Source organism: Macaca fascicularis, chromosome 7, assembly GCF_037993035.2.
Source record: "Macaca fascicularis isolate 582-1 chromosome 7, T2T-MFA8v1.1".
NCBI lineage: Eukaryota > Metazoa > Chordata > Mammalia > Primates > Cercopithecidae > Macaca > Macaca fascicularis.
The window spans coordinates 40,502,031-40,519,924 of NC_088381.1; the positions used below are offsets into that span (position 1 = coordinate 40,502,031).

The 17,894-nt window shown below is 49.3% G+C and overlaps 1 protein-coding gene across 22 annotated transcripts in view; it reads right to left on the reverse strand.

Moving 5' to 3' along the window:
- Window positions 1–17,894, reverse strand: part of DAPK2 (death associated protein kinase 2) — a 140,032-nt gene that overhangs the window by 75,495 nt on the left and 46,643 nt on the right. For 16 of the 22 annotated variants that reach the window (XM_073996010.1, XM_073996004.1, XM_073995998.1 and 13 more), the window contains exon 3: window positions 1,212–1,433. Coding sequence is in view for 8 of the 22 variants with exons in the window: in XM_045395589.3 (XP_045251524.1) it covers window positions 1,212–1,433 (222 nt within the window). In the remaining 14 variants the exon portion in view is untranslated. Of the gene's footprint in view, window positions 1–1,211; window positions 1,434–2,669; window positions 2,803–17,894 lie in introns of those variants that run through there. The other 6 variants (XM_073996007.1, XM_073995999.1, XM_073996006.1 and 3 more) reach the window with 1 other exon arrangement.

Below are 17,894 nucleotides of genomic sequence, written 5' to 3' on the forward strand. Positions count from 1 at the left end.
CTGCCTCAGCCTCCCAAGTAGCTGAGATTACAGACACCTGCCACCACGCCTGGCTAATTTTTGTATTTTCAGTAGAGACGGGGTTTCACCCTGTTAGCCAGGCTGGTCTCAAACTCTGACCTCATGATCTGCCTGCCTTGGCCTCCCAAAGTGCTAGGATTACAGGTGTGAGCCACGGCACCAGGCCAGAACATTCTTTACCTAGGCCTTGCTGCTTGTCTGGACACAGCCACTGTAACTTGTGCCACAACCCAACTCAAACTCTATTGTGTGTCAGAGCCCCACCTGCCCAGGAGGATACAGGGTGGCCAGCTAACCCCTAGAGTCTTGGGCTATCCAAATTCCATCATACACTGTGAGGTCTTCCTCTGCTAAGCCAGCATAAGGCCAACCCGCCTCACACTCATAGCTGTCTGAACAAGCCGTGTGGACTCAAGTCCTGGTTCTGCCACTTCCTGGCTATAGGATCTTGTAAGTGACCTGGTCTGCCAGTGTTCTTGTCTGTAAAATGGGGATAATAAGAGTATCTGTGTGACAGCGTCGTTATGAGTATTAAACAAGGTACCGAGTACTTGGCTTGCACAATGAATATAAAATAACCTGTCTGCATTAGTAAGACATTTCCCTCATCATAGTCTTTAAAGATTGAACAAGATGACAGATACAAAGCACCTAGCAAATTCTTGGCTTACAGTAGGACTCTCTAAATAATAGCTGTTATTATAACAATAAAGGTGTCAATCACAGCACAAATGCAGTGGACTTTCCCCCGGAAAGGGCTGGAGAAGGGCTTCACAGAGCCTGGAGATGTTTGTACTTCCCCTCTTCATAGTACACATCCCTCCCTGACAGCCTCCCCTGGCCCCAACCCATCCTCCACCCCCCTCACCCTCCCACATGCTTCTCCAGCCGGGAAAAGACCCCAGTGCAGTCATTTCTTTCCTTTGATCTCCAGGATCCAGTGAAAGCCAGACTTAGGCCATCGCCCTCTGCCCCTGCTACTCAGCAAACCTGCCCCTCCTTTGGCTCAGTTTCAGGAGGAGGATGGGGGTAACTGAGGCAGAGGAGATCTGCCCACCACTGACTTCATCTCCTCTGGGCTGAGCTTAGGCCTGGTTGCTGCTGCCCCCTGGGGCCTGTGACTGTAGCTTCCACCGCCCTGCCTGCCCCTGCTGCCCCCTAACCCTGTGGGTCCTGGGGACCCCACTCACAGCTCAAGGATGAGCACCACGTCGGTGCGGTTCTCGTAGACGTCGTGCAGCGTGATGACGTTGTGGTGCAGCACCTGCCGCAGGATGCTCACCTCCCGCTCGATCTCCTCCCGGCTTACACCGCGCCGGCTCGCCGGGCTCTGCCGCTTCTTGATGAACTTGGCTGCATACTCAAGCCCCGTGCTCTTCTCCCGGCACTTCTTCACGATGGCAAACTGGCCACTGTGGGGACACAGACCCACAAGATGAGGTCGTCACTGTGGTCACTGGGGAAGTGACCCCACTGTCAGCTACCAGGTCACACAAATTCAGAGTGATTCTGCCAGGACAGGACAAATCACGCCACCAGTCTGCATCCCCACCTGGATGACAACCTGTGGCTGAGATGCGGCAGGGACTGGGCTTCCCTTCTGTCCATTCCTTCTATGAGGAATGAATGTTAGTATTGTCAGTCCCAGTGTACAGAGGTGAACACTGAGGCCCAGAAAGGTTATTGATCAGGTGACACAGTCTTGTCATTGCAAAGTCTCAGCTAGAACCCAAGTCTAGGATCCACCAGATGAAATCACAATGTCCATAAGCAGACTGGGCTGGTGGGGATCCAGGTTTGGGTGGAGTTTGGAGAGGAGAGGAGGCAACCTAACAAGGTTAATCACTATAGTGGGGGAGCATCACAGTCAGAGGACTTGGTATAAACAGAGAGTTGTACAATCAGGAAACTGAGGCATAAGGATAGGTCATGTGACTCACCTGAGGTCGTCGCAGAGTTAATGGCAAAGCCAAGCCTCAAAGTCAGATACCCAATCAGCTGTCCACAAAGCCTCTGAGATAGTTTAGAGCAGTCTAGACCACTATTAGTCCCCTTCAGGCACCAGCACCCAGGGCTGGGCTCAGAAACCCCTCACTCCAGGGACAGAGACAGCAACCATGAAATGGAGTCCAGGCAGAGCAGCAGGCAGCCCTGAGCCAGCTTCCCGGAGTGCTCCAGGGGTCCTCCCCACAGGGAAGGGCACCAACCACCTGCTTCTGCACCTCAGTTCAGTGACCAGCAGGAGCTGATCTAAGTCCCCAGAGACTTTCCAGTGGCCATCTTGCCCAGGGGTCCTCCCATCCCCTTACTGCCATTTGCCATCATTGTCCCACGTTTTCTTGCCACTCAAAATACCCACTGCTTAGGTAACTGAGAAAGTTTTCTAGTTCAGCTTAATGGCTTAATAAGAGGCCAGCAGACTCCAGACTTACGAGGTACGCTCTTAGTGGCTCTGGGGTAAAAGCTACATACAAGGAAATGCTTGGGATATTTGCCCCAACCGGCAGAAAATAGCAAAATAGCACTGCATCTGGACCACTCCATCATTAGCATCATCCTCAGTGAGACAGTCTTCAAAATACCCAGAGTGGCAACAACAACAACGAAGTCAAGTTGAGCAAGCAACAGATAGATAGACTAACACTTACATAGCATTCTATGGCAGCCACTTCAGAGACGTTCCCAAACACAATCTCATGCATCTCTCCATCCCCTCAACCTCCATTCACTCAACACTGTCTGGGCATCCACTCTGTGCCAGGATCTGTGCTGGGCACTACTGGGCAGGGACCAAAGGCACAGACAATAGGTACAGATGGACCTCTGGGGAGAGAGAAGACCCTGGGGGCGGGACTGGGCAGAGAATGCTTTGTGGAGCCAAATTTATCTTACATCGTCCACTGACTCTAAAGTTTCAGCTATTTCAGTTCCAAATATTGGCTCTGAAATGTCCACACACTAGGGGCTGACGCAGATGGAGTGGAGCCAGGCCTCCCAGAGCCAGAGTGAACACATTCAGTGTGATCTCTAACACATATGGTCTCTTGGAGCCACTCTGGACCTTGAGGACAGCGGGTGCCTTGGTAGGTGCCAACAAACACTTGACCGAACTTCCAGGCCCAGGTGGCTCTGAGTCTCAGTGTCAAGACAGCCACATGCCTCTCCTCTCCCTCTGACACCTCAAGTGGCCGCTGACAGGGCCTGGCATTTCAGAGTCCCTGTGACCTTGTCACAGAATTCCTGAGCTCTTACTTGACTGGTGGGGAAAGCAAAGCTTAAGGGTGGTAAGGGATACACTTAGGTTTACAGAGCACACAGGTGGTGGTGCAGGGCTTGGCTTGGCATCCAAATCCCCCAGCTCCCAGCCCCACACTGTGTTGACAGCCTTAGGACTTGTGAAGGGGCAGAAAAGCTTTTGCAAACTAGAGCCAAACATTTCAGGCCACCTTGACATTGTTTCCCCTTTGTCTTATGAGGGAAACAGAGGCATTTTTTTCCATATCGCATGCCTGAAAAATTCCCCAAACTCTCAAAAAGCAAATGAGTGTTTGCTTTCCTGCCTGAGTTTTCTCTCTGCAAGACAGCTGTGGCAACGAGTGGTGACCGCAGCAGGCCCACTGCACGGGCATCTTCCCCTCCCCAAATGGAGGCATTTTAAGAGTGGGTGACTAAGATGGCGCCGAATACCACACACCACCACTCATCTCATCTGTCTTCACTCAGGCACAGCCTTCTGCTCAACCTGTGGAGGGGAGCCTCAGAGGGAGCCAAGGCCGCTGGCTGGTGTCCCCCACTCCTTGGGCTGTTTCCAGAAGAGTGGAGAACACCCTCCACCAGCCCCAGCCCCCAGGCTTCAAGGTCAGACAGGCCTGGCCTCAGGGACTTATGCTTTCACCTGCTCTAAACATAGATTTGCTCATCTGTCAAACAGGAATCAGGATTCCCTGCTAGAAAGTTGTGAAGACTGGAAATATTTGTAATGTTGGCCCATGGTACTCACAAGTGGTTCATACAAACGCTGAGCAAGAGACACCCAGAGATGTAAGTCACTGATTGAAATGGTCTGGAATGTGAAACCAGGGAATTGGTTTAATTTTATTTATTTTTAGAGATGGGGTCTGGCTCTGCTGCCCAGGCTGGAGTGCAGTGGTGTGATCATAACTCACTGCAGCCTCAAATTCCTGGGCTCAAGCAATCCCCCCAACCTCTGCCTCCCTAGTAGTTGGGACCACAGGTGCATGCCACACCACCCAGCTTCAGTTTAATTTTAAAAGCACCACCCTATCCCTCCCCCACTCCCCACCCCCAATGATTCCCATGCACAGCCAGATGCGAAAATATCTCTATTCCAAGCAATTAGCCTTTAATCCTAGAGCAGTAGTTCTCAACCCAGGCCACACATTGATATTGCCTGGCGAATTTTAATATTCCTAGTGTTTAAGTCTCACCCTGAGAGATTCTGACCTCCTGGCTTTGGGCCTGAAGGTGTGGGTTATTTAAAAGCCCGCTGGGTAACTGACATGCAGCCAGGGCTGAGAAGCATTGACTTACGACAGCTTTCTGATTATCTCCATTTCACAAATGAAGAAACTACACCACTGTTACTCATACTAGTTCCTCCTTTTCAGTATTACACTTCCCCGTAGTTCTCTGATCTGATCACCTCAGGAAAGGAGTAAAGAAAGGGAATCAGAGGGGAGGGGTTGTCTCCCATCAGCATGATTTTTCCTTGAGGGCTTCACCAGTCTAACCGCTGTGTTATGAATCTGCAAATCAAGACAGAAGATTACGTTAGCTTTTGGAGGATAACAGGAGTGAAAATTTGTAGTCAGGCACTCCCTGCCCACCGTACTCAGCAGTCGCACAAAAGCAGAACCTGAGGTGGCTCTAGTATGCCCATCAGAGGGCCTAGCCAACCCAAGGGCAGGTGAAGACTGTGACAGCAACGGGCCCTTGTCTGCATACAGAAGGCTCTGCAGCCAGAAGCTGAGGCCCCACAGTGCAGAAGTCACCAGCTAGGCTACAGGGATGATGGGTGGGAGGCAAGGGCCTGTCCACTTTAGGACAGAGCCACCCAGAATGTCATCCAGGAAGGGAGCAGAGGGGAGCAATTCAACCTCTAATGAAGGTCGTTGCTAACACTAAATCAAAAACGATGGGAATACTGGGATCTGGTATACACATGCAAAGCACACATATTCTAGTATCTCTGCCCCACTGTAGCAACAATCAATACCTATGCATGGTCTACTGCAGCACGGGGCTGGTAGGAGGCCCGATTCCTGGTCCTAACCTGCTATCAAAATTTCATGGGCTTGACAAGGAGCTGCCTTTTCAGTTCATGTTTCTCCACCTGCCACCTCAGGTCTCACCTTAGAAAGCTTCCTGTCAGAAAGCTCCAAAGAGCCTGGGACAACTCTAAACAGGAATGAAGCCCTTTCCCTTCACTCTCCAAATTCCTCTGGGCTGGTGTCAGGAGACTGGGAGTCTAGTCAGAGCCCTACCACTAACGAGCCAGGACCCTGGGCAGCCTGTTCAACTCCCCGGGCCTCAGTTTCCTTCTTCGTCAAGTGGGGACAATAACACCTGCCCTGCCCACTTCCCAGGGTTGTTTGGGAAATCATGGGGTGATGTCTGAGATAGGACTTTACCATCCAACCTTGCAGAAGAGTATGAGGCGTGGGTAGGTGGGAACTCTGTGCCTGAGGCTGGCTTGCAAAAGTCACGTAGGATGGTTTCGTGAGGGACAGTAAATCCGCAAGATACAGAAAACATCCCGCTTCTGCCAGCACTCTCCTGCAATTCTGTCAGGAACACACTCCTCTTCCCAGGCAGAGGACTCAGCTCCGCACTCACTCAGCACCCGGGAGGATGAGTGGGCTGTGTCAACATCAATGTCACCGGCAGATGGGCCTCATTCCCAAACTTGTCAGGCCCCCAGGTGGCACCTCATAAGGGCTCTCTAGTTGTCTGCCCAGGACTCAAATGAAAACGGGTACAGCTAGAACAGCTTCTCAGTGCTCAGAAATGTCCCCAACCTTAGTTCTTAAGGTTCATGGAGGAGCCTGGCCTAATCCCCACCCCCCAAATTCTTCACTGTCAAGGGTGAATAACCAGGGCATGACCCAAATATCACACCATGGGATAGATCTTGTAAAGCAATGTAAACATTACAACATTTATATCCAGCTTTTCCAAGACGGAGTCTCCTCTGTTGCCCAGGATGGAGTGCTGTGGCACAATCTCAGCTCACTGCAAGCTCCACCTCCTGGGTTTAAGTGATTCTCCTGCCTCAGTCTCATGAGTAGCTTGAATTACAGGCACCCGCCATCATGGCTGGCTAATTTTTTTTTTTTTTTTTTTTTTTTTTTTTTTTTTTTGAGATGGAGTCTCGTTCTGTCACCCAGTCTGGAGTGCAGTGGCCGGATCTCAGCTCACTGCAAGCTCCGCCTCCCGGGTTTACGCCATTCTCCTGCCTTAGCCTCCCCAGTAGCTGGGACTACAGGCGCCCACCACCTCGCCCGGCTAGTTTTTGTTTTGTTTTGTTTTGTTTTGTTTTTTTTAATAGAGATGGGGTTTCACCGTGTTAGCCAGGATGGTCTTGATCTCCTGACCTCGTGATCCGCCCGTCTTGGCCTCCCAAAGTGCTGGGATTACAGGCTTGAGCCACCGCACCTGGTCAGCTTTTCTCTTAATGAGCTAACTTCATATTCATTCTCTTTTTTAATATTTGCAAGTATCATTTTTAGTTCCATTTCACAGATAAGAAAACTGGAGAGGTATGGTGGCTTATACCTGTCATCCCAGTGCTTTGGGAGGCTGAGGCAGGGGGATCACTTGAGGCCAGGAGTATGAGACCAGCCTGGTCAATGTGGTGAAACCCTGTCTCTACTAAAAATACAAAAATTACCCAGGCATGGTGGTGCAAGCCTATTATTCCAGCTACTTGGGAGGCTGAGGCACGAGAATCACTTGAACCCAGGAGGCAGAGGTGCCAGTGAGCTGACATCATGCCACTGTACTGCAGCCTGGGTGACAGGGTGAGACTTTGTCTCCAAAAAAAAAAAAAAAGAGCCAGGCAAGGTGGCACAAACTGCAGTCCCAGCTACTCAGGGTGCTGAGGTGGGAGGATGACTTTCAGCCCAGCAGTTTGAGGCTACGGTGAGCTATGATCATACCACTGCACTTCAGCCTGGGCGACAAACAAGACTCTGTCTCTTAAAAAAGTCAATTTAAAAAAAAAGAGAGAGAAAAAACTGGGCTTAGAGAAGTAAAGTGACTTGGCAGTTGGGCCAGGGAACAGGGCTAGGACACAGATCCACGTCATTGACTCCAGTTACAGTGAGGCTCTTGAGGTAACTGACCAGCAGTGTGTATCAAGTAGTGAGGAGAGGGGCCAATCCCAGAAGAGAACAGTATTTGACATTGTTTTGAATTGCTGGCATGTGGTGATAGTAAAAAGCAGACTGATTTTTACTCGATTTTATTATCAGTTTGTTTTATTTATACATACATGCATGCATACATACATACATACATACATACATACATACATACATAGTCTTGCTCTGTTGCCCAGGCTGGAGTGTAGTGGTACGATCTCGGCTCACTGCAACCTCCACCTCCCAAGTTCAAGCAATTCTCCTGCCTCAGCCTCCCAAGTAGCTGGGATTACAGGTGCGCACCACTATGCCTGTCTAATTTTTGTATTTTTAGTAGAGATGAGGTTTCACTGTGTTGGCCAGGCTGATCTTGAACTCCTGGTCTCCAGTGATCTGCCTGCCTCAGCCTCCCAAAGTGCTGGGATTACAGGCATGAGCCATTGCGCCAGGCCTATTATGGGTTTTAAATTCTCAAAAGGAAATGCACCCCTAACAGCCTGCATCAAGGTAGACCACTCCCACTGTCCACTCACCCTCACCCTCTGTGGTAAGCCACAGCCAACCAGACTTGTTCTGTCAACTACCAGGGCCAAGCTGCTAGAGGCTTTCAAAGGTCTATGGGCTGGGTGTGGTTGTTGTAATCCCAGCACTTTGGGAGGCGGGAGGATCACCTGAGGTCAGGAGTTTGAGACCAGCCTGGGCCAACAGGGCAAAACCCCATCTCTCCTAAAAATACAAAAATTAGCTAGGTGTGATGGTGCACACCTGTAGTCCCAGCTACTCGAGAGGCTGAAGCACAAGAATCGTTTGAACCTGGGAGGTGGAGGTTGCAGTGAGCTGAGATCACACCACTGCACTCCAGCCTGGATGACAGAGCAAGACTCCATCTCAAAAAAAGAAAAAAAAAAAGAAAAGTCTATGGATTGAGTGGGTCTACCTCATTCCCTCTCTTAGTCGACTCTAAAGTGTCCACAAATTGAGTGACGTGCCCTTAAGTCGCCAGTCTCTCAAGGTGGAAATGAGGCAGAGCTGCAGAGAACACAGGGTCCCAGCTGAGGGACAAGATGCCACCAGAGGTGAGAGAACCAAATGGGAAGTGTTCCAAAGCAGAGGGTCGTGGAGACTGGCTTCCTCCTCCTGCTTCCCCATCGCAGTCACCGCAGTTCCTCTTTCCTCTCTGGAAAACAATGAGCCGCGATTCCTCTGGAATTACCCTGTGAGGTTTCAGGGCCATAGGGCAGGGATAATGCTTAGGAACTTCCAGCCAAGGACCTTCAGCCAATGTGTCTCAAAGGCAGGAGCAGCTCAAAGCTGTAGTCCACAAGAACCAGGTCAGCCTGATCCCGGAGGACCCCCACCCACATCCCACAGCCACAGCCTGCTTGGGGATGGTGTCACTGAGCCCCCTCCCTACTCTTCTGCCTGGCCAGGCTCCACTGTGGAGCCTCTGTGGCTGACCCTGTCCTTATCTCCCACCCTTTCCCAGCACATCCATCTTCCAGCCAGGCCACTCCAAATCCTATGAACAACAGGCAGAAAATACTTGGGGACACATTCCCCAAGGTCAGAGCAAGCAAGGGACCAGATATTCAGGAAACCAAAACAGAGTGAAGAAACATAATGTTATCCGAGGTCGGAGCAGGAAACAGGTCAGGGTTTTAGGCCAGAGGGACAAGGGTAAGGAGGAAAAGTTTACCAAAGCCAGGTGGGCAGTGCACAGGGAACTAGACGGGCAAGACAGGAGTGAGAAACACTCAGGGAGCAGCAGCAAAGTCAGCAGCAGGTGGAGAGTCTGGAACAACAGAAATGCCAGCCAAGAACCTGCAAACAGAAGAGGGCACAGGGCTGCCCAATAGGACTCTTCTCCCAGCTAATGACCCAGGCCCCCCATTTCATGAGCCTGTTTCCCCTCCCTGACCTCGTTGCTACTGTCTTTCCAGTCCCTTGAAATTTGAGGTGTGGAACCCTCTCTCAAATCTTTCACCGAAGTCCAATATGTAAAACAGATTAAAAGCTGTGCTTCTTTTGGAGAGGCACCCAGAGCCCACCCACTGACCGCCCCCACCCATGAAGCCTAAAGGGGCTTCATGGAACCCCAAAAGCTCCAGGGAACACAGTTTGAGAAGTACTGCTCTATAGCATGGAAGCACAGCATGCTCTAGATGATCCCAAAGAAGTTTCAAACCATCAGTGAAAATGAAAAACAGAAATGCAGATGCTTCTCAGTATTACTATCTAGTCTTTTAGGAAGTCACTCCAACCAAGCTGAACTCAGGGTCAGCGGTGAGGAGCACATGTAGGCTAAGCGCCAGGAGCCAGAGTCTCCAGGCAACTGACTCCTGACCTGTAAATGGCCCCTGTCCACAAAGTCACAGGTGGCTGCTCTGTATGGGCCTGCAGCAGCTGCTTTTATGGACTGGCCTGTTTCGTTCCCAGGTCCTACAGACTAACTTCCTTCCTCTAGAAATTTTTTGTTTTTTTGCAGGGGACAGGGGTTCAGAAAAACTAAGGCACAAAAAGGAAGGAATCATTTAGCAGGGCCAAGTTGGGTTAAAGGATGACAACTATTTTTTAACTTATGTACATTTTGATGCTGTTGTCAAATGAGCTCAAGCCTGCAAGTCTAGGACCCGAAATAAGTTAGGCTCAATTAAAGTTTGACTTGGCTATGTAAAGAAAGATTTTCACTGAAAATAGAGTTCACTATCCTCTGATATTTCCCTTAGTCTAGAGTCTAGATTCTAGACACTAAACATGATGTAGGTCACTGAGGAAATGCTGGGCTTGGAAGGAACTCACCCAACCATCCACCCATGCATCCTCCTAACTGTCCACTCACCTATCCATCTGTCTCTCATTTACTGATCATCGTCCTAAGTGCTGTAAACAAGACACACCCCACAACTCAAAAGGCTTATATAGTCTATTGCAGAGATTAGACAAACGCAGATGAAAAGGAAATATAGCCTGGGCATGAACGAAATATCTGCAACAGCTGGAGAGGCAGGGAGTGATACACAAACGCTTCATTCCGTGGAGGCCCCGACTAACCTCTCACCTTCACTCCCTCCCTATCAGGTTGTGGCCGCTTTCTCAATGAAATACATCAGCAAGATGAACCTGCCCTTTCCTTTCCTCCTCATGGGAGCACAGGGAAGGAGAGAACAAGCAGTCAAGGGGCCAGTCGTGCTCAGTTGGGTCAGGCGTCCTTCTCACCACCTGAGTTCCTGAGAGTCAGATGTATGTTTGGGTAACAAAAGAACTTCAACAGAACAGGTCAGTTTGCTCCCTGCTAGAAATGCCAGCCAAGCCCATAGTCTGGGCAAAGCCCAGGAGACAGAATCAAAGGATAATACCTTAAACCCAAGCTTGTGCTGCCATGCAGGAAAAAGACTGCAGAAGGAAGATGGGAATATCCAGGATGGTTTGAGGCTCTCCTGTTACTGTGGGGGTACAGGATTACCCCTCATAAAATGGTAAAGTAAACCGTTCATGTTCTAGAATACCTCCTTCCCCACTTTCCCTCCCCTCTCCTGCATCCAGCCCATCTCCTGTGAACTTTCCGCCTCTTCCTGGCCCACATCCCCGTGATCCTTCCCATAATTCATGTAAGGTGACAAAGGATTCCTAAGGGTTATCCTGGCCTCCTTCCAAAGTAACACCTTCACAGTTTAACACCATTTGTGACCAAGAAGGGGCTTTAATAGTGGCAAGTTTAGGCACACATGTGGCAAGTGGTAGGACGACTTGGAGATAGAAAGGTCTTTTTACTTTCCCAAGATTCACACTAAATAGGTGGCTCTGCAGAGGGCTATGTGTGTCTGTGTAATGTGAATGTGGATGGTGTACGAATCATAACCAGTTATTTCTTGCCCATTTTCTTCTGTCCACCTGGATCTTAAGGCCTGAGAGATTCTTCATGCAAGAATCTCATTCTTCATTGATATAGTCAGCTCTTAGCCATCTAGAATGTATGGTCTCTGTTTCTCAAAATGTTTGTGAATTTTTTATCCCAAGTTTATTTATTCACCATGACTTGAAAATGCCCAAGATTGCTTGCCTCTCCCAGACATGCAGGGCTGTGAATGGGGAAGACTACGTATCATGGGCAAAGTACAGGGTTAGGAGTCCTGGCTCTACCACCAACTTTCAAGCTTCCTTTTCCCTTGGGGCCTCATCCAAAAATGAAGGATTGGAGCAAGTTACCTCTTTCAGGTCCTCAACCCAATCTCTGTTAGAGTCTCTGACGCAGGTCAGTGGGTGACATATGACATATCAATACATATGAAACATTCCACAGACACACAGGGTGGTTTCTGGGTTTCTTACCACACAGGGCCCAGCCATTGGTCCAGGCTACTGACACTGATCTGTCACGTGTCAGCCAACTAAATTTTCAAAGACAAAGGAGGACCAGGGCTTCAGGCAAGGAGAGCAGATCTCAGGCACTATATTCATGGCCAGGAAAACGCTGAACTCTCCAAACATCACAAAAGTGTTTCTGTAACAAATGACCTGGGCATTCATTTAGTGCTCAACTATCAGCCAGCCCATAAGAGCCTGGAGAGTAAGAGCTGTTATCTTTATAACTCTCACAGGTCCCAGCTCAGCACCTGGCACAAAACAGGAATTCAGCCAGTGTTTGTAGAAATGATGATATGAGCTGAAGAACCAGGAAGTGTGATAAAGGGCCTCGTCATCCTTGGCCGGCCCCCAGTGCAGCAGGAGCCCTTCATTGGCAGACTCACTTAAAAATAAAACATTCTTGATTGTTTTTAATTAGAAAAAGAAGACTGTTTTTAAAAAAAAGGAAGGAAGGAAGGAAGGAAGGAAGGAAGGAAGGAAGGAAGGAAGGAAGGAAGGAAGGAAGGAAGGAAGGAAGGAGAGAAGCACAAAAAGAAGCTAAAAATGTACCTTAGCCCCACCTTCCTGAGATAACCATTGTTATCATCTTGGTGTCTGCCCCCTCAGATGTTTTCCAATACATACTAAAATCTTTTTTACTTTTTTTTTTTTTTTTTGAGACGGAGTCTCCCTCTGTTGCCCAGGCTGGAGTGCAGTGGCTCCATCTCGGCTCACTGCAACCTCCGCCTCCCGGGTTGAAGCAATTCTCCTGCCTCAGGCACCCACCACCACACCTGGCTAATTTTTGTATTTTTAGTAGAGATGGGGTTTCACCATGTTGGCCAGGCTGGTCTCAAATTCCTGATGTCAGGTGATCCGTCCACCTCGGCCTCCCAAAGTGCTAGGATCACAGGTGTAAGCCACGGTATTGCCTGGCCTGTTTTTTCATTTTTTAATGTAAGTGGGATGGTACTGTAGATACTATTTTGAAGCCTGCTTTTTAAAAATTCTCCCCTTAACAATAGATCATTAACATTTCCTCATATAATTAAAAATTATTTGAATATCTAATTTTAAATGGCTGTATAATATCATATTATACAGGTAAACCATGGTTTTTAAAGCAAATTCTCAATTTTGGACATTTATATCATTTCCAATTTTTAATATCATTATGATACTGTTATAAATACTCACGTGTATAAATCTCTGCATACATCCCTGGTTGTTGTTGCTGTTGTTGTTGTTTTCTTTTTTTTTTTTTTTTTTTTTGAGATGGAGTCTCACTCTGCCGCCCAGGCTGGAGTGCAGTGGCCGGATCTCAGCTCACTGCAAGCTCCGCCTCCCGGGTTCACGCCATTCTCCTGCCTCAGCCTCCCGAGTAGCTGGGACTACAGGCGCCCGCCACCGCGCCTGGCTAGTTTTTTGTATTTTTTAGTAGAGACGGGGTTTCACCGTGTTAGCCAGGATGGAGTTGTTGTTTTCTTTTTGAGACAGGGTCTCACTCTGTAACCCAGGCTGGACTACAGTGGCGCAATCATAGCTCACTGCGGCCTCAGCCTCCCGAGTAGCTAGGACTACAGGCGCCCGCCACCACGCCCAGCTATTCCTTTTTCTTACTACTCGTAAAAGCTCTTTATGTATTCGCGATATTTAACCTTTTGTCAACTATGTTGAAAAGATTTTCCCTAACTGATTTTCTTATAGGCCAGAGTGGTTATGGGTTTATTGTCTAAAGGAGCTATAGGTCTTTCTTAGCATCAGATGGTATTAACAAGTTTTTTCCCTTCACTTCTCCTCCTGCCTGTTAACTCCATCACCCAACCGCTGTGTCTTAGGGTTACTCTGAAGGGAGCGATTCTGTGCCTCAGTGAGACTCTTGCCATTGCTGGTCACATTGCTGGTCACTCCATGCAGGGTGTACCTTCAAACTTACTGCATGGCCCAGGGGACCCACTGCCATCCCTTGTCCCCCACCCCCCACCCCGGTCCTTTCCTCAAAGTCACTGCGCTCTTGCTCTGGGCAATGTCCCTCCTGTGAGCTGACTAAAGTAAGGCATGGCATTGGAAGGTGAGCAGGCCCTGCTGCAGGAGTGTAGCCCCAGGGTGGGCCACAGCTGTGAGGCAACCAGCACAAGACCCCTTTAGAGAGGCAAAGCATCTCTCCTGACCCCAAATTATCCAGCATGTGTATAGTGTCCTTTATAGTAGGACTCACATGTTGGCTTTTTTTTTCAGAAATTACCATAAAGATGTTTGTCTACCATGGAAAAGTGATACCCTTCCTCATTTCAGATAATGAAAGTGACATCATCTATCTTATTTCCTTTTTGTTATCTTGGTACCAAATGACAACAACTATGATGATCTAGATGTTGGGTGTATTTCCTCCTTCTTCCTTTGCACCATGGATTCTCAAACTTGGAGGCATATCAGAATCATTTGGGGAGCTGGTTAAATATTCAGGCACAGCCAGATGCAGTGGCTCACACCTATAATGCCAGCACTTTGCAAGGCTGAGACAGGAGGATCACTTGAGGCCAGGAGTTGAAGACCAGCCAGGGCAACATAGTGAGATCCCATCTCTACCCCCCCCAAAATTGTTTTAATTAGGTAGGCATGGTGGCATGTGCCTGTAGTCTCAGCTACTCAGCAGGCTGAGGTGGGAGGATCATTTCAGCTTAGGAACATGAGACTGCAGTGAGCTATGATGGTGCCACAGCACTCCAGCCTGACAACAGAGCAAGACCCTAGCTCTAAACACAAAAATATTAAAAATAAATAAAAATAAATGAGACACCCGGGCCTTATCACACATTTGCTAAATCATACTCTTCTGGAGGACATCTGGCTTTTGATCTTCTACTTTTATGTTCACTTTCTATCCATGTGCCTCTCATCATAGGGTGCCTCAAATTCTTAATAAGCATGAGCAAGAGGAACCATAATGGTTCTGTGCTGCCATCACTGCAGCGTTCACTCCAGGACACAAGCATGGAGAAATACAGTGAGCTGCAGAGCATGCCTTCCAAGACAGAACTTAGCCCATCTCACAGCCAGCTAAAGGGAGTCCCAAAGTGTGAAAGGCTTTGCCCAAGGGAGGACCATTCAATCATTTACAGCTGATCCTAATGGCCAAGTTGATTGCAGAGCAAAAAGCATTTCCCACAGGAATAAAATGGTGCCATCCCATCCCCTTCTGCCCCCACGCTTGCAGGTGGCCTATTCCCTCATCCCCACCCTCAAAGGATTTGGCTTTCGGTCCACACCCAGCCACTCTATGCCCACAAGCACGGAGGACTGGGTGGGGACAGAAGGAACAGGTCCAAGTCCTCTTAGAAGCACATCTTCCTCTACACCTCTCTCACCCAGCCCTACTCCTCAGCAGACGCCAGAGCCTCTGTCAGGCAAGCATCTCAGAGTGTAGCTGTGCCATCTCCTCTGTCATCACCACCCCCCATTAACAACTCCCAGGTGCCTTCAGGGTTGCCACTCCTGCCCCACTCCTCCAACTCTGCTCTAAGCCATTACAGGCTTTGGCACTGCCTGACAGGTTTCCTTCAAGCCTAATTGTCAGGGCGCAGGAGAGGTATGTGTCACATCCAACATGATTTATTTGTCCTCTGTCTACCCCAGCTGCAATTTATTTTATTTTATTTTATTTTATTTTTGAGACAGATTCTCATTCTGTCACCCAGGCTGGAGTGCAGTGGCACAATCTTGGCTCACTGCAACCTCCACCTCCCGGGTTCAAGCAATTCTTCTGCTGCCTCAGCCTCCCAAGTAGCTGGGACTACAGGCGCCTGCCACCACACCTAACTAATTTTTGTACTTTTAGTGGCCATAGGTTTTCACAATGTTGGCCAGGCTGGTCTCAAACTCCTGACTTCAAGTGATCTGCCTGCCTTGACTTTCCAAAGTGCTAGGATGACAGACATGAGCCACCATGCCCAGCCTTAGCCGCAATTTAAAATGGACCCTAGCCTCTAAAATGGTCTCTTTCTTCTAGAAACACTCCCCGCCCCCCGCATCAAGTCTCCCACACTAACTGCCTCCAATTGCCCTTGTCCTCACCCACATGGCCCACACTGGAGTCACAGAGGGGCAGAGGTTAAGTAGCAGTGCTCTGAGGGCGCGGGGGTCTCTGGAAAGGACTCCAGGATAACTCCAGCCCAGTTCTGTTACGAGCTGGCTGTGAGACCCTGGGCGAGTTTCATCATCAATGAGACAAGGATGAAAACGCCTCATAAGCTATGACGATTTCAGGCACTGATCCACACAAGTGCCCACAATAGCATCCAGCACATGGTAAACACCAACAAATAGGATTTTATCCTTAGCACTCTGGGCTCAGTTTCCTTGCCTTTGAAATGAAAGTAATACACTTATCTCACAGTCAGTTAAGAAAACTGAATTTGAGAATTGGAGAACACAGCACAGAGCCTGACATACCCTTGGTGCTGAGAAAATGGTTTCTGATTGATGAAGGATGAAGCAGTCAGACAGTGAGTATCATGGGTCAGAGCAGACATTCTTACCCATGGGTGCAGGCTGCCCTTTCCTGCCCCTCAATACCCCAGAAAATCACCTCCGTCCTCAGGGAAGCAGGCCCACAGAGCAGTCATGGGCTCCCACACGGACGTGGGCTGACCAGACAAGTACATTCCTGCCTTATCTTGAGACACGGCAGGTCCAAGCTCTCCCTCTGGGACAGACAGAGAGAAGCCAGGTTGTGTCTCAACATGTCAAGTCCCAGGACAGCCAAAGGATGGACTGTCTCCCTCGGGCCGCCTGCCACCACACTGTTCCTCCAGGCTGGGGACTCTGCGGGGTTTCTCCTGCCAGAGGCTGGGCCTGGCTGGCAAGCCTCCCCTACGCACAGAGAAGGGTCCCCACATACACCAGGCTCTCTGGCTCCCTGGGTCCCTGCAGGGTGGACCCATGCCCGGAGGGGACCCAGGGGAATCGCTGGGAAGCCCAGGCAGGAGCAGCTGAGGTTGCCATGGCCACAACAGCAGGTGCTTTCCGTGGGCACAGCTCGGCATCCTCCCCCTTGCAGCTCGTCCTGCCCTGCACTGTTCTGTCTCCTTCCCCAAATCCCACCGTGGGCTGTGGTCTCCTGAAAGGAAGGGACAGTGCTGCTTGTTCACTGTTGTGCATTTGTGCTTGATGAGGATTCGTTGAATAATGAGTTTTGAGCGTAAGCACCGGGAACAGGAAGATGAACAAGATGCAGTCCCCATCCACGGAAGAACCACCAAATATTGGAAGAAGGCAGCTTCCTCGCAAACCTTCTCTTTCCTAAAGGAAATAGTCTATGTATTGACTCTCCTGTGCTCTTCGAGGGCAGAGCTGTTTTGTGAAATTTTCTACCTCCCAATCCCCCACAAAGTACACACTAGGCGCTTTGACACAAAGTAAACTTAGCTCGGGAGCATGGCACGGACACTGTCTGAAAATCCGTCCGTTCACTCTTCGGCAGTCACTCTCTGTTCTGGGAGGAATTTTCCCATGGATCCCAGAGGCCAGTAAGAAGCAAACTCATTTGGTCAAAATCTCTCTTCCTCTCCAGCCCAGGAATGATCTGACCAAGCTGGGGCTGGGGGTCAGGACTATCCGTAGGCCAGGCATCAGACTCGAGCCTGTCCAGAGCACGTGGGGACTGGGAGGACAGTTCTGCCCCCACAGCTGCCAACAGCTGCTTCTCGTGGAACTGCAGGGTCAAACCACAGGGGAGAGGAAGGATCATCTCCCCTCCCATCTCATAACTGAGGAAACACTCACAGCAGCTTGCCCAAGGTCACAAAGCAGTTCACAGTCACACAGTCCAGGACCCCAGGTCTCTTACTCCTATTCCTGTGTCTTTCTACAACAGCTAGGCTTTCCAAACTTACTCCATCAGCAGAGATCTTTTCCTTTTCATTATTTTAAAAATTTTTAGCAGAATAATATACACAAACATGGTTAAGTAAAAATGAGATTGCACAGAAAGCCTTATAATGGAAACAAGAGTCCCCTGCCCCATTCCTCTTCTGCCCTAGCTCTGCTTGCCAGAGGCAACCATTTTTAAGTCTTCTTGTACTTAAGACTGCTTTTTTTCCTGCCTTTTGTTTTTTTTTTGAGACAAGGTCTTGCTCTGTTGTCCCA